This window comes from Gopherus evgoodei, chromosome 2 (genome assembly GCF_007399415.2).
Source record: "Gopherus evgoodei ecotype Sinaloan lineage chromosome 2, rGopEvg1_v1.p, whole genome shotgun sequence".
Classification (NCBI taxonomy): domain Eukaryota; kingdom Metazoa; phylum Chordata; order Testudines; family Testudinidae; genus Gopherus; species Gopherus evgoodei.
This window is the reverse complement of record NC_044323.1, coordinates 239,734,193-239,756,537: the sequence shown is the minus strand read 5'-3', so window position 1 is coordinate 239,756,537 and position 22,345 is coordinate 239,734,193. Positions and strand designations below refer to the sequence as shown.

Genomic DNA, 22,345 nt, shown 5'->3' with positions numbered 1-22,345 from the left:
CTTAATATAATGTCCAAAATACTACATCATTTGTTTTTTAAAAATAGTCAGTGATGGCAATAATATCTACCTCTTAGGTGTTTCATATGACTTAATTAATTATAACTTATAAAGCACTTTGAGTTCCTCAGCTGGAAGGTGTTATGTAAGTGAAAAGTACTATTACTGTTATTAATTTACTATCTCCTTTATAACAATATAGGTGGTTTATAAGAGCATTTGATATATCATGCTGAATATCGTTTTTATTCATCATATGCCATATATTAGTTATTTTAACATTTAGAAACTTTGGTAGTCTGGAAAAATTCCAAACTATTGTTCCAGACAGCAGTTAGATATTTGGGCGGATCATGTAAAAACATTGAAAAGGCTGAGAAAGCATGTGAAATGTTTGTTTTAAGTAATATTACATCAATGGAATAGACATCTGCAGTACTTGATTTAGTTTAAAATATTTTGTAAAAAAGTTAGCATTGTGCTGTTTTTTCCAAAATAGATCCTTTTTCATAATAGTATTTCTGTACCAGTGTGTTCTTTCACTTATATTATTGAATTAATCACCATTATTTCTCAAATGCATTTAGTGAAATTGGATTTACAGTGGGTCAGATTTAGGAGGTGCTGAGTACTTGCCACTCTATTTTGTGATGATTGTTTCTTGGTTTATGTAGCCCAGTTTTATCTGACAGTAAACTGGGAGATGCGCTATGTCTGTTTAAACCATTTAAACCCAGTATCCATTTTACAAAGCAATTTAAACAATGTGAGGTGAGATGAGATTTATCTGAAGGTGGTGGAGTCTCAGATAAAGGGTGTATTATTAAAATACTGTACGTAACACTGCTTTATACGTATGCATATGGTATTTTATACTTATAGGCTTGTATTCTGGATTGTCCTGCATGGATCTGTCCAGGGAGGAAGATGGTGCATGGAACCTCTTCCTGCCCCTCTCCAACACTTCCATAGTATAGCCATTCAGAAGTCATGCAATATATTGATCTAGGCCTCTAGTCCTGCAAGAGGTTGACACAGGTGCACACTCTTGTGCCTGTGCAGAGCTCCACTGACTTCCCTGGAGATCTGTCCATGCAAAGTCAGTTGGAGGACTGGAGCCATAAGGCTCTCTAAGCTTTAGGCAAGGAGACAGGATGTAGTAATCAGCTGGATAAGGAATGTGTCTTGCTCTTTCCATTCACGTACCCACTCCCACTGTGCACCTGTTAGAGCCTGAATTGCTCTGATCTGAAGCACCATTATGGAGCACTGTAGGGTTCCCTGTCAGCAGGTCACGTGAACTTTCTTGTCTGTGTTTGCCCTGCACAGGCAGTCGGGTTTGAGGAATTGTAGCTTGGTTGCTGTGGCTCCGCACTTGCTCTTGTAGTGGTTTAGTGAGGGGGAAGCCAGAATTTGGGGTCCAGTCCTAATTTTACTCATGCAAGTAGTTCTGATAGTGGCGCTTGTGTGAGTCTGTATACTTATGTGAATATGGTTTGCAAGGTCAGACAGTTGAACCACACATTACATCTCCTGTTGTGAAATTAATCACTGCAGTCACTAAACTCTTTGCATTTTAACAATATAACCGAATACTTCATGAAACCTTTTCATGCCTTTAATCAGCGATATTAAATTGTGGTCTAACCATATGAGGTTTATAATGAGTTAAAAGTCAAACTGAGTAAAGCAATTACAAGACATACCTATAACCAGTTTGCTCAGATAGCAGTCTGTAACTTCAGCAAGGAAGCATATTCACCATTTGTTTGAATGTAAGGATTTTAATTATAGCTCGTACACCTCTACTCCAATATAACGCAACCCAATAACACGAATTCGGATATAACGCGGTAAAGCAGTGCTCCTGGGGGGCAGGGCTGTGCACTCCGGCGGATCAAAGCAAGTTTGATATAATGCGGTTTCACCTATAACACAGTAAGGTTTTTTTGGCTCCAAAGGACAGCGTTCTATCAGGGTAGAGGTGTATTTCGAATCTGCTCTGGGAGCAGACATCTTATTTAAAAAGTAGCATTTGTGCCACTGAGATTAGGGAAACCCACAGTTTCAATTCTTCTTTAAGACTGTCCTGCAATCTTAAAATGACATTCAGATGCATTGCAAATAAAAAATAATCTATAAACATTGAACCATAGCATTTTTCTTCTCATTGCTAAACTAGTTGCCAAACTGGTTTACCACTGAAAAATGGACTCCCTGCTGCCAGGTGTCACAAATGTCATATTTTAGGCAGTCTGACTGCTACCAACAAAAGGCTCCAATATGCTTGTTGTAATTTTATAAAACATTTTCAGGTTCATCATTACCTTTTAAACTATCTGCAAAATAGATATCATTTATTTTTCAAAACATAGCTTGACTGTACCCTGAGACTGCCTCACGTAAGCCCTGATCCTGAACAGTCTTGCACACATGAGAATCTCAGCTGATTTCCTCAAGTGTGTCAAGTTATTCAGGTGCACATGTGTATGCAGTATTGGGACTTCATTGTCTAAAAAGATTATTTAAAATTCTGAAATGTAGTTATCAAGAACAATTGTCCTTAACTACGTCATTAGCGATATTGAAGGATTTTCCATAATTGCACGTGAATAAATTCTTTGGGCCTCTAATACATAGCATAATTCCTATGGTGTAAGTGGGTGATATACGTTCACACTGAGCAAAGAATACATCTTCTCAAGTGCAAGTCAAAGATATTATTTACAATATATACTGTGTCACAGGTGTCCATAATGCTTAAAAAAAAAAAAGACAGTTTCCTTCACTGAAGGGTATGTGGCCTAAATAAGGCATGTTAGCACAGAAAATGATGACAACAGACGATGTAGGAAGGAAGAGGATTACAACAAAATAAAGATTGTGTTACTGTTTTCTGAGGTGTGGCTATGTCTTGTTAGTTCTGACATCTAAATACCTCATTTGTGCATGCCAGATGGTCTGCTAATGCTGAATTTCAAGCACAGTTTTACAGGCCACATTTAGGACTTTAAAGGGAAGGATACTTTTTTTTTTTTAATGTCCATTTAAAACCAGTTTTGGTTATAATGCATAATATAGATTATGCATTCTGACTTGCAGTTACTACTGCAAAAGACCCATTGCTTATAAGTATACAGTTTGTTTTCAGGTAGGAAGCATCTAAACTGACAATGGTATAGTTGTCCATCTTTAACTCACTGCAAGTGTAATGAGAATGGTCTTTGCTTTCATTTTCAGCACCAAAGGGAATTCTCCATCTCTCACCTGATGTTTATCAAGAGATGGAAGCAAGCCGCAACAAAGCAGCCCCTGGCACTACTGGAAGCTATTTGTCATCCAAAGAAATGAGCCAGACTTCTAGCTCTTTCTTCAGCATATCTGCTACTACTAATAGTACAGCTACAATTGCCAGGGAACTCCTTATGAATGGAACATCCCCGACTGCAGAAGCCATAGGTCTAAAAGGAATATCTCCTGCTTCCCCCTGTTCTGCAGTGCAGCCTTCAAAACAGCTGGAGTATTTGGCAAGGATTCAAGGCTTTCAGGTATGGGAGGAGGAAAATGAAGCTCTTCAGCCAGAATCATAGCATTGCCATCTAGGATTTCCCTCTTGCCCTCTAGAGTATGACCACGCATGTCATTTATCTTGTAAAATTAACAGGGGCTCTAAGAAAGTTTCCAGATCCAGGAGATTCCCCCTTACACAATATACATTCTCCTCCTCTGTGTATGTCTGTAGTACAAGTATGGGGTTGCAGCTATGATTACAACTCAAGGAGATCTACCCAAGCCAGCTTTAACCTAGCTAGCTCACATACTGGAAAAGTGAAACTGTGGCAGCATGTGTTTAAGTGCAGGGCAGCCATGTGAGTAATTACCCAGGGTTCCAGGTGGGCCTGCACCAAAGTGTGCGCTGCTAGGGTTTCACTTTTCCAGGACCCAAGCTAGCTAGCTAAGGAATGTCTGCTTGAGCTGCAGTCACAACCCGTGATTGCAGTGTAGATATAATCTTAGCCCATCTTTCTCCCCATTTGTCCTCCTTAAACAATTATAAACTTAAAAGATGCTTTCCACTTCCCTCGCACTGCTTTGTGCGTCTCCTCCTCTCAGTGCACTCCTTCTGTTCTGATACTGGCTCTTCTCTTAGGAGCTGGTCCAGCAAAGCACTTAAGCTTGTGCTTAGTGTTAAGCATGTGAATAATGCCATTGATATCAGTGAGACTACTCACATACATAAAGTTAAGCACTTGTTTAAAGGCATTGCTGGATCGGGGCCCTTATGGTACTCCTTATAATTGGTGTTTTGCTTTCCTCTCTGCACATGCTACAAGTAAACTGAAGAATGAAGTACTGATCGGAAGGTGTAACTTAACAGCGTGTCTGGTGTCAGAGCAGCATAGAGTGCTCTTGATGCCATGGCCAGTACTAGTGAAAGAATAACATAGGATTTACCATACTGGATCAGGTAACTAGTCCATCAGGTCTTGTAACCTGTCTCCAGCAGTGGGCAATACCTTATACTTCATAGGCCAGTAAAAAACCTCCATAATGCACCTAGCCATTTATGCAGTGCTACAACGAGGGGGAAGGAAGCTGCCTCGTGATCACACTCAGAAAAATACATACATATGTGCAATAGTATATTTTATTGTGTTTCAACATTGGAGGGTAGGACTGGCTGTCTGCTAAAATTCCATCGTTTTACTGTCGTGGTTTTTTTCTCCTCAGACTTACAAATTTGTTTTGTTTGATAACTTTGTTTCATATGATTTAGCTCATGTAGTATGATCATGTATTATCTGCTTAACTAAATTATGAAAATTAAAGGTTTCTATTAGAATTTTTGTATGCCCATGATTGGTTTTATTCACGCCCATGTAATTTACAAAGTATGCAGTTGCTCGCAGTGATTTCAACAGGGCCGCTAAAATTGGAGGCATAGTGTCAGGCACTGTGTTCCATAAATTGGCATAGATCCATTGACTTCAACAGAGCTACATTGATTTGCACCAACTGGAATGGGCCCATTGTTCTTAATGAAGAAAACATGCACTCCGATTCTGAACAATCCTCAGTATATAGCTTTAGATTAGTTTATTTTTTAGTACAAGAACAGGCAAAAATCTAAACCCCATTACAGTAGAGTTAAATTACTAATAAGAGTTAAATATCTTGTATTTCTCTGAGTTCCATTTGTCATCTGCATACAGTAGGAGCAGACAAATCCTGATGAAAGGAAATTCAATCCCTGATGTTTTCACTGCTTCCTTTCACATGTCAGACTGCTTGTGTCTGCTAGTTGTATTTTATTTTCATATACCCAAAGCACAATTTATGGTACAATTTTCCCAAGCTACATATTGATTCCTACTTAACTGTAATATGTGGCTACTGTAAAATAATTATTTGTGTTTGTCCTGATTTTTCATTCTTTGATTCTAGATGATTGTGTTGAAATTGTAGTTTTTGAAAGGGTCTTAACTTGAGCCAGACATATAATCCCTGCTTTATCCTTACTTTTTACTTATCCATAATACTGCACAACAATACACTAACTTTGGTAGAGAATCTGTTTGATTTCCACATACCCTCTGTATATAAACTGGTGATTTTACATCATATCACCAGGCTTTTTTAATGCCTTGGTTGAATGAATTTGGTATTGATGTGAAACTCTGTGCCACTGCTGGATCACTGAACTGAGGTGGAGCAGTGAACAGAATCTCTGTGGGAAATGGCTTAGTGGCCTGTCAGGTGCATGTCACAGGTCTCTTCACCATTTCACTGCAGAAAGCTCTTTGTGTTAAGAGTTTAAAAGACTATTTCTTTACAGGTTAGCTTTCTCAGGCATGTTTACCAAGTAGAAAAATAGTACATTCACAAACAGGTAGCTTGTTTCATGTTTCCTGAATGCCCTGAAATGATTTTTGAACTGTTAACATGTGTGTGTGTTCTGGTCCACATAGTAACAGTAGTTTTATCTTTCATAATCAACAAATACATTTTGTTTTGTTATAATGTATTTTTTTAAAAAAAATAAATACATGTCTGAAGTTTTATTATTGTAAAAGTAAACAAATATTTGCTTATTGAATTTTTTATATTTCTTTCAACTTCTTTAGCTGAAGAGGAAACCTTTTGTTATGTGGTTTATTTAATTTAAATTCTTCTGAACCAATTGTATATGACATCAGTCATGGTGTGTTACAAACTATTAATAGTTAAAAGCTATTGGGACCAATACATGGAAAAGCGTTTTTAAAAGTGTATTAAATATTCTTGACATCTTATTCCAAAGAAATTTGTAAGTGGTAGATAGCAGCTCTCTCACCATAATACAGATGCTATCCATGGATACTTTCCAAGAATGGCAGAGTTCAAATTACTATTCTTAGTTAAGCCAAATACTTCACAAATAAGCCTTTACAAAGTCTGAATAAAGCATTCTTAATACTTATTTTATACAATATGTAAGCAAATGATCTACAAGTTAATTATTTTGCAGACGATTGCTGAGTGATTACTTAAAGGAAAATTAAGCTTTGGTTAAAAGTTATTTTAAAATAACTTTTTATTTACTGCTTTGTAACTGGAATAGAGAAGTTAAAACATTTGCTGACAGTTTAAGTGTAGTAAATTATTTCAAAGAGTTTGTTGAAATTGAAGTCTCTGCAGAAACAGTTTACACATTAATGGTCTAACTCTGTAGTTCTTACTAATGCAAAACACTCATTGGAGTTAGTTGGAGTCCATCAGTTAATCCCATGGGAGGTTTCCTCAAGGTACCATAATTTTTGGTGCCATCCTGCAATCGCTGAGTGTGGACACAATGATGCAACTGTGTGGGGCCCCATTCGCTTCAGTAGTGCACCTGCATGCAGTGATCTCAGGATCAGGGCCTTAGATACATTCATCTTTTCACTATCAGGGCTCTCTAATAGGAGCTTCTGTTTGAATTTGTCACTGATTGCAGTGCTTGCACAGTATAACTATTTTCCCACTTCTGTTTTTTTATTAACTATTCCATTTTATACACTATTTACTTTAAAATTGCATTGCTGGGCATTTTTCAAGTGATCCTCAACTCACTAAAATGTAGCATTTTGCTTATCAAGTATTTGTCTGTGTCTGATTTAGGTGCAAGTCCTGCAAAGGCTTACACTTATGACTAACTTTGTGCCCATGAGAAGTCCCATTGGACTCTCTGAAGTCAAAAGTACTCTCCTGGTGCACAAAGTTCAGCACTAGTGTAAGGATCATGGCCTTGAGGTGTAAGCAGAGATAGGCCCAACCAGAACTGACTGAAATCAAGAAGTATATCCTAATAGTCCAAACTGTGTGGCGATTTGGATATGGCTATCAATCCAGTCTTGTCTGGACCTAGAAATTGGATCTGATTGAAATGTATGGTTTGGATTAGAAATTCAGATTGGTCTCTGATTGTAAGATCCTTGGAATGGGGACCATGGATAAAATCTTCAAAAGCACCTAAGGGTATATCTACACTACCTGCCGATTGGCAGGCAGCAATCAATCCAGCAGGGGTCGATTTATTGAGTCTAGTCTAGACGTGATAATCCCCTAGCACTCTCCAGTCAACTCCTGTACTCCAGCGCCACGAGGTGCGCAGGTGGAGTCAACGGGGGAAGGATTTAGCCACTACTACTACATTTTGAAGTTATCCTTAAACTCATAATATCATAAAAATGTAGCAGTGGTAAATAGGAAGTAGGCTCCAGTGAGATATTTACCAGACATTTGAACACTGAAGAACAAAGTTCTCTGGGTTAGCTTTCAGACATGCAGTTGCATACTGTGTGTGCTCGTTAGATTAGGGATAGAAACAACCAAAAAAATTACTGAGCATCCTCCAGTTACCCAAATTCAAACAGCTGTAAGAGCAAAAATGAACAGAATGGTTCTTATGCTGCTGAATTGAAGTATGGTAGCATGCTGAAGAAATTCAGTGTGTTCTCATTCCGAACAGGATGTTCTTGCTGCATAGGAAGAGTGGACAGAGCAGTAATGTCAACTGGGTTAGACGATGAGGGAGCCCATCAAACAGGGCTCAGGGGCAGCACATTCAGAAGAAGGCTGCCTGGCTTCTAGGCAGGAGATCATAGGGCATTTCCTGTTAGTGTTTATTCCAGGTAGCTTACAGAATGCATGCCGCACCTCTGCATATCACCTTGGCTTACAAATAGAGAGTTCCCATCGCTTCCATCTGCAGCTTCTGGAGGAGAGGGCATGGGAGCTTCATCACTCTCGTGTCTACATTTCCATTCCTCTTTCCTAGCTGCTGGGAGCAGGAAGGCTTTACTTTCTTACTTGCACCCATCTGTTGGGAAAAGCCTTTCTTGCTGCTGTGTAAAAGGAGACATCTCATTCTTCCTCCAACATGCCGGAAGGAAGGAGGACACTTACCACTCTTGCCACAGCTGTTTTCTGTCCTCCTTACCCCACCATAACATGCTTCTCCAATGCTGCTTACTGCTTCCTCCAGCAGCCTGTCCAAAGCACTCAAGAAGCAGAATGAAGTGATGGGTAAGAGACATTTCTTCAAGGAGGTCTAACCAAACACCAAGTTTGAAGAAATTTGAATTTTAGCCATTTTTTAGTAGTTGTGATCCAATGGTCATTTGGTTGGGGAGGGTAGTAAACTGAAAAAAATGTTTCCCTTCTCAGAGAATGATCAAAAATGATTGGTAGATTTTCCTCAGAGTTTCCTTTTGAAAAATAAACAAAAAACCTACCCTTTCAGCTGAGACAAACTTGCAAAGTTTCAGCCTGAAAAAAGTGGTTGGGAAAAGTTGAGAACATATGAAAATGGGAGGTTATAACAGAAACCTGGATGTAACTTTCATTGTAGCTTTAGTTAATTATTATAATAGCACATATATTCAAAGTTTCCATGGAAAGGGGAGAAGTCCTAAAGAATTATTTCTTGAGGAAAGTCTGGCTGATGCTGATCATGGGGAAGGGAACCAAATCTAGAACATAAAACGAAATGATACAGTTCTAGACTCCAGTCCTTCAACTGCAGAAACATTTGTAGCTATTATTGGCCTGTAAACTTAGACCCCTAGGAAATGTTCCAGTACTGGAACAATGCAAAAGTGTCTTAGCCAGTTTGAGTGGAAAAAACAATACATAAACGAAAGGACGTTGTGGGAATCATAAAACCCAGGCTTCCTAGCATCATTAATGTAAAATGCATTGGAAGACTGTTAGCAAACAGCTTTCAAAATCTATTTTGAAAAAGGTCTTGCTTCCAGAGCGGTCAAGCCATAATTAGGATAAAATTATTTTTTAAAAACCTTTTCAAGGCTATCTAAAGTGACCCAATCAAGATAAGGTTTGAAAGAAGGCCGTTAAAGCACATTGTATTTCATCCATACCAGAGGCAAAATATTTAAGGCTCCAATCCTACATCATCATGTAGGTAGACTGCTGTGCCTGCAAGGAGCCACACTGAAATCTGTGGAGACCTGTACAAACACAGCAGTCCACCTGACTGCTATCAGTTGTGGGATGCTGTGAGCCACTGATTCAAATTCATACTAAGTGTTCCTCAAACATGTCAGACATTAATATTAATGATGAACAGTGGCAGAGGACCAATGGAGGTTGCTGATGTTTTTATTTGCATATATATAAGAAACTTCTTTGATACCAGTGAGGTATGCCCATAGTAAGTCTATTGTAACCATATGTTGTGATTTTTATTTTTTGTATTACCATAGTGCCTATGAGCTCCAGTCAAGGATCAGGAACCACAAAGAGCTTACAATCTAAGTATAAGACAAGAGACAACAGATGGATGCAGACAGACTGACCAGGGAGTACAAGGAAACAATAAGACAGTATTGGTCAGCATGGTAGACTGTGGTCTCAACACACCGGACACGTGGTCGTTGTCAAGTGTTTTGTAGGCATTACAGCAAAAGAGTGTTTGAGGAGGGCTTAGAAGGTGGCTAATGAGGGAGCTTGTTTAACAAGTGGGTGATAAAGGCTGGCGTTATAGGCTGGACAGAGATGAGAGTCAATGTCTTGATAGTGAATGAGACATGATCGTTAGATTGGGGATAGGCTGTGAAGGGTCTTGAAAGTGAAGAGAAGCAGCTTATGTTGGATGCAGTAGAGAAGGTGGTCTCAAAGGGAGAGATTCAGGAGGGGTAATATGGTTAAAGCAGTGGGAAGAGCGTGGGGAGGAAGATTAGGAGCTCTCTTTTAGCTGGTTAAGCTTGAGCTGATGGCTAAGCATCCACTAGGATATGTGAGGGAGAGAGATTTTATTTTGAACAGAAGGAGACAGGACTAGAGTAAAGAAGTAAATCTGTGCGAGGGTAATTGAATGTGTGTTTGGATGAGATTGCTCAGAGATAAGTTGTAGCAGGAGAGGATAGAGTAGTGGAGCCCCCACAGAAAATTGGATGAGGATGATCCTCTGAAGGACATGTTGAAGGAGCAATGAGGAAGAGAACTAGGAGAGCGCACGATTTCAAGAAGAGCGTGGTTGACTGACTAAGGCAGCTGACATGTCAAGGAGGATGAGGCTGGAGTACTGGTCCTGAGCTTTGGCTTGGAAGAGGTCGTTAGAGACTTGTATTCTTATTATGGTTTCCCCGCCACATATACTCCGTCCATGCCTCCCTCCTTTGTGCTACATTTTCTTGATACATCTTGTCTTGAATTTGGCCCCGATTCTGGAACTTACCGTTAGTGGGCAGGTACAAATATCCACCTTGTGGTATCAGAGCCTTAGATTTTAAGGTCTTTGGATCAGCTTGTGATACTCTTGCCACAGTGATACTTACTAGCACATTACTCTAATAGTCCCATTGGTTTCAGGGGAACTATTTATAGAATGAGTAAGATATTGCTCATCATGAATAAGGGTGTTAAGAGTCTGGCCGTTTGGAGCAGGGGGATGCATCTTCCTGCATGTTTAAACACCATGCTCCACAGGGCTAACACAACAACAACAATATTAATAACAGCCCTTAATCCAAAAACTACCTCTAAAGTCTTAACCGCATGCTTCCATTATCTCATAAAAGTCCTGTCTCTTCTTTTTCTGATAGAAAGAGATTCCGATAGAATCACTTGACAGTCATTATCCCAAGCTTCCTAGCACCTATCAGCCTTCATCTCTTCCTGATAGTTTGTCACTGATCTTTAATTTCTAACCATGTGTAGGTTTGCTAATATGAACTCTGCAGTTTCATTAGGTGCCAAGCCAAAGTCTTTATGTTCACCGCATCCAAATGTCTGCAGTACCTTTCTGTTACCCTGCCTACCACTATCTCTCACCCTCAGAAGGAAGAAAGCCCAGTATTTAAAAGTATTTAATGCCTTGGTGTTTCTGTCGTCAGAAAACGCCCAATGGAATAGTCTTGTTTCCAGTTCAGTGAGGAGGGAGGACAGGTGGAGGGGAACTGTGCAAATTAATTCAGGACTGGTGTATTCAATAAAATATTTTTGCGTTCATTGGTATCTTGAAAAGGGTAACTGAAATCCTCCTCCAAATGCCTGCATATAAACTTTGTGTATAAAGAAATGTAAATTATATTTTCATAACCAACAAAGTTGTGTGGGGGAAAAAAAAGTTGTAAAGCTGTCATGATCTCTCCAAATATTGTAGTCAGTACTAAACAAGCCAGGCTCTGTTCACTGCCAAGTTCTTTTAGAGTAAATCCTAATGTTACTTGGGAAGTTAGATACAAACCTTACACTGGAGTGAAGCCAAAACTTTGAAATTCTTGAAGTCTCAGCTAGCAGAAATATAGAAACAGTGTGATGCCGAGTCTTTACTATGGTGGGGTTTAGTTTTAACCATCATATCATGACTTAGACTCTCAAACCAAAACCTTTAACAAGAAAAGTAGCAAGAAATGCAGAGGAGGAAGAAATGAGAGTAAAACCTGCCATTAAAAACCACGTTCCTCATTGCAGGCAGGAGGCTAGACTTCCAGACAGTAAATTTTAGCTCACAATTAGAAGTCTGGTCATTTTAAAAATTGGGAGTACAAAGAAACAGCATTATTTTTAGACGTGAAATGTATGTGCCTTCTGTGAATGAAAATAATGGGGTGGGATTTTTTGTATGTACAATGTTGCATACCTAAATTACTCCACAATAGAATGGATAGTGTAATAAAGCTCTGTCCTTGTCTCCATGGGTCCCGTTTCCTGGTGGATTTCGCTAGCCTCAGAGGCTCACTGTGATCCTCCACGTAGCCCCTCTCTCTTTCTAGAGGCAAGGGTCACAGCTTACTGAGCCATTTTCATCATAAGCCAGCAAGGAAGGGAAGGAGAAGCTACCCTTCCTTGCAGAGTCTCTGTTGTCTCCCAATCTCAGTGATTAATCGGGAGGGCAAAGGGGGGAGCCCAGGCCTGCCCTCTACTCCAAGCTTCAGTCTCAGGACCCTAATATTATCAGCTTCAGTAGCTGACTTTTTAGAAACAAGACACATACAATTCCCTGGGCTACTTTCCCACAGCAGCCCCCACTTCCTCAAGATCCACTTCACCCTTACCTCAGGGCTTCCTTCCTTGTGCCTGATATGGTTTGTACTGCTCAGTCTCTCCAACAGCACAGCATCCTCCTACAGCTCCTGACATGCATGCCCACCTGTCTAACTGGGAGGCTTTTAACTAGTTTCAGCCAGCCCCTGATTGGCTTCAGGTGTCCCAATCAATGTAGCTGTCTTCCCTGCCTTCTGGAAAGATCTTAATTGGCCCCAGGTGTCTTAATTGACCTGGAGCAGCTGCCTATCCTGGTAACAGGGATTTGTTTAACCTGTGGCTAATATATCTGTCTCCCATTACTTTACTATAGCCATCTGGCCTTGCCCCGTCATAATAGCTTATCACCAGATTTTCAGCAAATTCCGGGAGCTGTTTTTCTGCTTGCTGTTTCACACTGATCAACTCCCTTGCTCATCGAGATAGTAACCTCCAATATACACTTTCACTTGCTACATAGACAGCTTATAAGTTTCCATCTTCACTTAAACAGTCTTCATAACAAAGAAGAGAATTAGGAGCAGGTGAATACGTATTTCGGTTGATGCTGAAGCCAAAATGTTATTTAAAATATGAATGTTTCTTTCTCCAAATCTGCCTTAATTCCTCAGTTATTAGAAACAGTTACATCAGTCACTTGTTCCTTCACAAACTTTCTAAAACAAACCCTTTTCCTGCATACTTCATTAGCAAGACACAAACCCCTCATTTTTCCCAGTACATATGAAGAAAACAGATCACAGGGCTTTTTTTAATACAAATTTGGCAGCATTTTCATATTTACTTTGACTGTTTGAAATATAAATTGAATTTGGCCCTTCTCTCCAAGAATATATTAGTTGTTTTCTGAGTAATTATGTGTTAGTGAATCAGAGGCGGCTAAGACATTTGTATTAGAGCTGTGTCAGGTATGACTTACATTGCTCTATAGTGTTTTACAATGTTTCATGTCTGAGTAATTCATGTGTTTGGTTTTTTCAGGTTGGTTGGTTGTAGTGTTTTGTAGGTGATATATTTAAAAATTTTAACTTTGTACAATAAAAGTATTTTCTTCACAGATAAATATATCCCTTCATGACTAGATTTGTAGGAAATGAATGCTGGCTCCCTTGTTCAGGCACAGAGTTGTCCTTGCAGTCATGAGTGGCAACAATTGAAAACATTGTTGCTTGTTTTACATGTGAAACTTAGGTGTGCCATTCTGACACCTTAATTCCCAGCACATATTATCTAGTAATAGAGGAAAGATAAATTGTTACTGTATACATCTTGCTGCATTGTGATCCATGCAACTACAGTGGCTGAAGCCCTACTTTCCTCTCAGATGGAACTGAGCATCACAGTGACTACAAGGATGAGACAGGGAAGGTCAGTGGCTAGGCCTTTCTCACTTGACTGAGCACACCACCACTGAGAACAAGAGACTTATGTTTGGAGGATATATAACTAAATGAGGCACAAGCCTTTTTGACTACGATCAAGTGCAGAATTAGTTTAATAAATATCTGATGTATTCTCTTAGGGGGAATTATGTTCTGATCTAATCAGTTTTTTCCATCTTTACCTACTGCAGTTCACTGTGTACAAAAGTTTTTATATACAGCAACGTAAGTGTCCACTCCACTATAACCAGCAATATAAAAATCTGTTCTGGTAACCTATGATGAGGGTGACCAGATAGCATATGTGAAAAATTGGGACACGGAGTGGGGGTAATAGGCACCTATATAAGAAAAAGCCCTGAATATCAGGAATGTTCCTATAAAATCAGGACATCTGGTCACCCTACCTACCTTAACCTGTTTGTTAAGCTATCTATCTATGGGGCAGCAAGTGTTTATTTCTTAGTCAAAAACCTGGTACTGTGTGTTTTAATGAAGATTTAAGCCTGTTATACAGCTGGTATGCTGGCTCTACAAGCAGGGAGCATGTTGTGAATATCCCAAGATTTAGTGCTGAACTGTCAGTCTTTTAGCTACCGAGTATCTTTACTCTTCCATGCAGTAGCTACAATGGAAACTTTGCCCACTGCTGTGAAGTGGACACAGCGATTAATGAACCTGAGGCATACTAATCAAACATATGTTTTCTTGACACAATGATTGTGTTATATATCACATATGAATGTACAGGCCTTTATCTTTCCTTAATGATCTAGCAAGGGGTCTTTCTTAAATGTGGGTGTTTTTCATGCTCTCCTTAGATTTTTTCCACAGGGGGTGACCATTAGAAACATCTGACAGGCATGCAGTTAGCCAGCTCCCTGCTGAGATTAGTAAAATACTATATTTAGTAATGCCACTACATCAAGGAACTCCAGCATTGCAGGAAACAGTTTGATTCAATGCTTTTTTGTGATTTTCCTTTTTATTTTTATGTCTTATTTTTTCATCTGGGACTGAGAAAAATATTTTCATCTGGGTCTTGCTTTTTGCATTTATACTCCATCATTTTGTAATTGTTTTTCATGTTTTGGGTCTTTTTACCCTCCTCATTTTGTTTGCACTGTATGCCCCCTCCACTCTGCTCTCTGTCAAATTGTAAGGTAGCTACTAAGACCAGTAAGCAATGTTTTAACTTGATATTTCATGTGCCATTCCCTATCAGATGTAGTCAATTCTAACATTGGGGCAAAAGGGGTGTGTGTATGGGCGGGGGGAGCGTTAAGGAGAATTAAAAGATTCACACCTTATTTGCTAGACTAATACATGGTAGAAACTCCTGCATCAGAGCTTGGGTCACAAATGATTTGAATTCATCAGTGTATATATGTAAACCAGATTTATTATTGTGTAGCTTCCCAACACTATTTGTCATTGGAACAGAAGAGGACCAAAGTATGAGCACTGTTTTTTTAAAGCTATCTCTTACTGCTTAAAATAGCAAATCCAATTACTGTGAGTATACAGTTAACATAAATAAAATAGTAAGGAGAAATGTGGCCAAAATAAACAATTCAACAAAAAGTTAAATGGAAGGAAAATAGTTGTAAGACTGTCATATGAATCAAAATTCTTTACCATTCTCTCTGTTCACCAACAGAAATCTGGAGTAACCTGTCTGAAATCATCGAAGTTACAATGATGTAAATTTAGAATAGTTGAGGGCAGAATTTGGCACTCTGAATTTAAGGACAGATTTTAAAGAAATGCCATCTTTTGTTCTAACAGAATGGCCCTGGTGGCCTGTCAATCTTAAAGATTTGTGTATTGCTGAACATAATGGCATTTTATTAGCCAGTTTATTTCTGTCTAGCATTCTGAGACTCCTGCTGGTACTTTGAATCAGTGTATTTTTTGGTTTGAAACATGAACTCCAGTGTCACACATGACTTTTTTTTTTTTTTGTAGTTCACATTATTTTTTACGCTAATAAATGTTCAAGAATGAAAGTGTTTGGCCAGACAGAATTTGTGCTTCAAACTGTGAACAGCTAAGCTGTAGTGTGTGAAAGTCTCTTTGTCGAATTTTTTTATTTTTCCCATTCAGTGTCTGGTTATCATAAAGCTACCTTATTTTCAAACAGCAGTTTAGTGCATTATAGTTAGTCTGATCTATTGACAACTAGTATAACGGGTATCTTCTTCTGAATAATTGTGACTAACAGCAGCACAGGCCCTGTTCTTGCAAACAAACATACTTAACTTTAAGCCCATGAGTAGTCCGATGAAGGCAATGAAACTTACTCATGGGCTTGAAGTTAAGCACACACACATTTGTGCAGAATCAGAGCCATGGTTAATAGGTGTAATATATCTGTAATGGCATTTTGGACCTTTGTTGTAAACTGAGTTGTTGAAAGGTGTGAAGTAAATCCTGTAATATTATTTGACAATTACTGTCACTACTGTATGTGTAACTGGAGAATGGCATAGCAGTAAAACTAGATTCAAGAATCAAGGCATGTGTTTTTATACTCAATATACAAAGTAACAGAAGGCTAAATTTTTACTGTAGTGCTACACTAGTAGTAATCCTGTAACGACTCTATAAATTCTGATGTATTGTTACACAGCCTCACTTGGATTTTCCGTTATTAAACTAGTCTGCAAAGTGAAAATTTTTGGCTATGTCATCTTGCATTCGGTTGTAACGTGGTAAACATAAATATTTTGAAACACATAACATCCCATCAAAGTAGAATATACAATTAAACTCTTTTCTAGTAACAGAGTAGTAAAAACAAAGGCCAAATTTTGGCCCAGTTATTAACTGGCTTCAGAGTTGACACACACAAATGCTACAAAAGCAATATTAATACGCATCCATATTCTGGCCAGCATGGCCCTGCACACAGCACACACAGTCAAACCGTATAGATTTGTGCTCCTCACTGGAATAATCTGTGCAGGGTGGTGCATAGCTGCCACTGCCACAACAAAGAGCATATGAGCATGAATATGTGACTACATCCTGATGTGTGCTTCTGAGAAGGAGGCAGCCAGGATATAGCCCATGATTTGAATCTGGTGTCTGGGATGTTTCCTAGTGCATTCAGTAGCATGTTTCTTGCAGAGAAACATACACACATTAGCCCAAATCTGCTCAGGATTCTGAAATTTTTGCTCAGAACTTTACAACTATTAGCATCATTATGTATCACAGACACTCCTTTACCAGACTCATGATACTTCTCCTTACAGAGGCTGCTGTTATTTATGAAACAAAAAATTTAAACAAATTACTTCAAATTTTACTAAATTGAATTTTGTAGCTGCTTACTCCTAAAAGTGGCCAGAGTTCATATATGAGCTTCTCCTTATTTCAAACACTAAAGCTTAAAACGAGGCAGTGAACCTGGACAGTATTTGCTGCTCATAATCTTTTTATTTTTACTTCCTAAATATAAGGAGAATGAACATGGTCAGTGGATTAGAAAAGGGAACTGAAGCCTGATTGTATTTCATGCACTGCCACTCACTCCTTGAATGAATATGGGCCGGTCACTTAACCTCTCTGCACAAATAGTACTTGCCTGCCTGACAAGTATGGTAAAGATAAACGTTAGTAAAGCACTCTGGGGCCCTTGAGTTATAGGCACTTAGGAACTTCAAATGCAAAGTATTATTGTAGTTATTAATCTTAGTAATTACAATGTAAACACTCAGAGCACTTGGCCAGCCCTCAACTGCCACTCCCCAATCTCAGATTCTGAGGCTGCTGCTAAGAATACTTGGTCAGCCTTCAGATAGTGTCCCCCATTACTACCAGGTCTTTTGGTTTGGATGTTTCTGTTTGTTTTAGAAATGCCTCATCCACCTCATCCTTCAGATTTGGTGGCCTATAGCAGACCCCAACCACAACATTACCCCTTTTTCTCCCCACTTTTATCTTCACCCACAGACTTTCAACTGTTCTGCTTCTCACTTCCTTCTGGACTGTAGAACAACTATATATATTGATGTACAATGCAAGACCTTCTCCCTTTTCCCCCTGCCTATCCTTCCTGAATAAGCTATTCCCCTTTATACCAATATTCCAGTCATGAGATTTATCCCACAGAGTCTCTGTGATGCCAATTAAGTCATAATTTAGATTGCGTACTAAGACATCCAGTTTTTCCTGTTCATATCCTATATTTGTTTATAAGCATCTGAGATGTTGAGCAGAGTATACCATTGAATTTCCTCTTGTTGCTCCTATGAACCTATTGTAATTTTCCATTCTCACCTTCCTTCCCACCGCACACTCCCTCAAATTTCCAGCCCTCTTTCAAGATCACTTTTTTAAATTTACCTATGAGCTTTTGTCACCTGTCCCCTTTGAACCTAGTTTAAAGCCCTAGTCATTAGGTTGGCAAGTTGGTTCATGAAGATGTTCTTCTGTGTTGCTCAGGTGAACTCCAGTAGTCTTCCTTCCCAGAACAGCATCCCATGGTCAAGGAAGCCCAACTCGCCTTGCCAGTGCCATCTGTGCAGCTATGCATTCCTTTCCAGGATATATGTGTCCTTGCCTGTGCCCTTACTCTCAACCAACAAGAACATCACCTGTGCCCCAAACTCCTTTAGTCTCACTCCCAGAGCCTTGTAGTCACTGCTGATCTGCCCAGAGTCCTACCTTGCAGTATCATTAGTGTCCACATGGATTAGCAGATGGATGGTCCTCATCCTTTCCATAATGCCTTGCATATGGGCTCTGGGCAGGCAACACACTTCCTGGAATTCTAGATCAGGTTGGCAGTTGGACACCTCTGCCTCCCTCAGAAAGGAGTCCCCGACCACCACCACCCTTTGTCTCTCCCTCTTGTGGGTGGTAGATGTGAGCTTTCCAAGTTTGGAGACAGGTGGTTCCCCATCATCAGCCACAGAGATCTGGTCCTCTCTTCCAGCTGCCAGTATTGCATATCAGTTCTTAGCTCAGATGGGCCTGGGTGGGGATGGAGCAGTGTCTGCTGCCCGGGGTGGTCAGCAGCCACTCTCCTCACAAAGCAGCCAGTTCTTCCTTCCTTCCCTGGTACCCCTGTAGTCATTTATAGTCAGCTACCTTCCTCCATCCTGGATGTCTCCATCTGCATTCTGTCAATGAAGTGCTTGTGTTCCCAGATGCTATGCAGGTGAGCCACTTCAGCCCAGGAGAACAATAAAGCCAGTAACACAATTGTTTTCCAATGGCAGCATAGATCTCTATGACAAATACTGTGTTTTGCAGACTGTATGACAGGCCAGAGAAATCTGGCTGAAGAACTATGTTCTGTTTCCTTCCGACTCCCTAGCACCCATCAGTTCCTAGCTCAGGTAAATGGAAGATTGATTAAGAAAACATTGAATCTGGTTAAAATGAGGATATCTTACGTTAGCAAGAGATGTTTTGAAGGCTGCAAGTGGCTGAGAAACTTCTAAATAATGGCCCGACCCATTGGACTAGACCAGCGTGCATCACGAAGCTCATTCAGCAGTGCTTAGCTCAGAAAGGGAGATAATTAAAACACTGAGTTTATCACATTTCTTGTTCTAGTAGCTAGTTACATTTGTGCAGTTATTTCTATGATCAATTAATTTGTTCATATACACTCATTAAAAAAAAATTCCTTGCTCCAGACCTCCCTGTGCACTGTATGATATGTATCTGCTCCACTGTGTGTGTGTGATTACAATAGCACTTACTGATTAAAATCAGTTTTGGTTTATTTGGGGCCTAATCCTGGTGCCTGCTCTATGGCATGCTGGAGATGCAGAATCATCCCGAGGCTTCCCTGGCCCACTCTCCCTACACCATATATTCAGCAGTATTTGGATTTGCAACTAGATACTATGGTTATAGGTTCCTGATACGTTCTTGTAATAACAGTAGTCCTGATATTTAGAGAACTTCCGTTAATGTTTGTAAGCCCAATTTCATACCTTCATAATTCTTTCGATCAATCAGAGTTGAGCCATTGTATATGTGAAGGGGCCTCTTGTGGTTTCTCAGTAAGTAGTATGACTTTTCTGGCAGACAGCCATAAGCAATTTAGTAGGCACATGTTGTGGAGGTGGATGGGGGGAGGGGAAAGAGGGATGATCCAGATAGCTGTAACAAGAGGTTGAGTGAAATCAGTATTTTTATGCCTAGCACAAGGAAAAATTCACATTATAGATCTCAGAGCCCATTTGGCCACACATATACAAGAGTCAGCATGATCAATAAGGTTAACTCTGCAACATGCTGATGGCATCATTATCCTCTCACTTAAACAAGTTTTGCACTGGTATAACTCCTCAGTTCAACTACTCACAGTTCATCCGGTAAGAGAGAAGAATCAGGCACAAGGCATACAGTTACCCAGTGCACAATCCAGTGTTATATGTCAATCAATTCCACAGACCCTTGCGATCATTTAATATGGCTCCTAGTTGTCCAGAGAAATAATAATAATCAAATTTCTAACCTCAATGTAAAGATGAGGCTTTGTCACATAACCTTTCCCCAATAGCCGTACAGCTGTAAATAGGTACAAACCTAAAATGTCTGTCTCCAGTAGGACTAATCTCCCTTTCCATTTCTGACAGGGGTCAGGTAACCAATGTAAATTACCACCATAAACTAAATTCCACCCCTTTTGTAGAACAAAGTGCTTTATCTGCCTGTCAAGAAGCCAGGAGCTACAAAGCAGATTGTAATATTTCATCAGTTCAGCATGAGTGGCAAACCCTGTTCCTACTAATAAAACATTGGAGATGCTTGGCTTCATTTTGCCTCAAGATAGAAGACGGTTCTCTTTCTGTAGAAGGTTTAAGAGCTGTTTTAAGGTGACCAAAAGACAAAGGGGAAAATCCAGTAGGACCAGTATCTTCCTGTATATTCCATTCAAGAATCTGATTAGTGTGTGCTTTTTGATACCAATAGAGATTGATAAGATAGACAGCTATAAAAACGTGACTTCCTTCCCCATGTTATGAGTCATTTTGATTTGATTACAAAGAAAAACCGATCTAAAATTCATGTCTATGATAACCATATTGCAATGCCAAACAGTGCATTTCAATAGAGATCACCTTGCAGTGAAAAAATTAAAAGTAATGTCAATGCCAGAGCTGGATGGAAAATGATTTCCCCATCCTGTGAAAAATTTTGTGATTTCAAAACAAATTTTCCCATCCCAAATGGGAATGAGAAGTTGAAATCTTCAGAAGTTTTGTGGATCAAAAATGTGTGTGGATAAGGGGAGGAGGAGATTAACTTCTGGTCAATTGTTTTGAAAAATTCATTTCAGGTCAAATTTGTTTCAATAATTTTGAAATGTTTCATTTTTGACCATTTAAAAATGTTTTTACGATAACTGGATTAAGTTTCTAAACTAAATGTCTTTTTGAACTGGAAAACCAGAATTTTCATTTAGAAAATGTCAAAATGAAATATTTCAGCAATTTCAAAAAGTTTTATTCAACATTCTGTCAAGAAATTTGTTGAAACTGACCCTTTTGTTGCAAAAAAATTCTTTTTCGATAAACTGGCATATTCAGATGAAAAAAGTTTCATCGAAAAAATTCCCAACCAGCTCTAGTCAGTGCAAGTCTGTGGAGACCATAGTAATTTACACTAAAGTTTTTTAACTGATCTATAAAAGGGTATTAAAAATAACACGTAAGTTCAAAACTGAAACTTGGACCTAGTTTCTTAGGTCTGTAACAACACCCTTAACTGAGCCTCAAGGTTCCTAAGCTCTGCAGCACATTGTGCCTAAAGAGGGACCAAGAAACTGATTAACAACTGAAATTTGTCCCCAGCTGAGCCGTGTGTATACACAGAATATTTTGCACATTCCTTGTTTTATATTAAAACTGGATTCAATGTAAATGTTTTGAATTCCTTTACAAACTTGTTGGAAAGGGACAGATTATTTTAGCATGACTCCCATATGGAATCCGGTGTTTAGCAGATTACTTATGTTATTCTGTTATAGGTACACTACAGTGATAGACAAAATGGCAAAGAGTGTATGACCTGTTTGACATTGTCTCCTGTGCAGATGACTTTCCATGGTATCGGAAGCTCCATTGAAGCCAGCCATGACCAGGTATAATACCCTCCCCCCACGCATATCTATTTAATAAGGCCAACTAAGATATCAGTATTACTAAATCTCACCTTTACACAAATACTGCTTTATTTGTGGCATGTTCTTGCCACCACCATTTGCCTATATTGCCACAATAAAATCCTTAAGGTGAACCACAAAGGAGAGGAAATAGCGTTTGTGCTCTCTTTTGTTTCTTCAAGATATATAAAGAAAACCTGAATGTTTTGGGTTTAAACTGGTGTGTAAGGGATCTGCTAGGTTGTTTTTTTATGTTAGTAATATTAGGTCTTATCTACCCTGATTTTATGGATGACTG

General features: G+C 39.2%; 1 protein-coding gene across 1 annotated transcript in view; it reads left to right on the top strand.

Annotated features, from left to right (window-relative positions):
* The window catches only part of STAU2 (staufen double-stranded RNA binding protein 2), a 220,933-nt gene that overhangs the window by 109,100 nt on the left and 89,488 nt on the right, over positions 1-22,345 (top strand). The window contains 2 exon segments of the mRNA XM_030553274.1: positions 3,241-3,548; positions 21,913-22,026. Of these exon segments, the coding sequence (XP_030409134.1) occupies positions 3,241-3,548; positions 21,913-22,026 (422 nt within the window).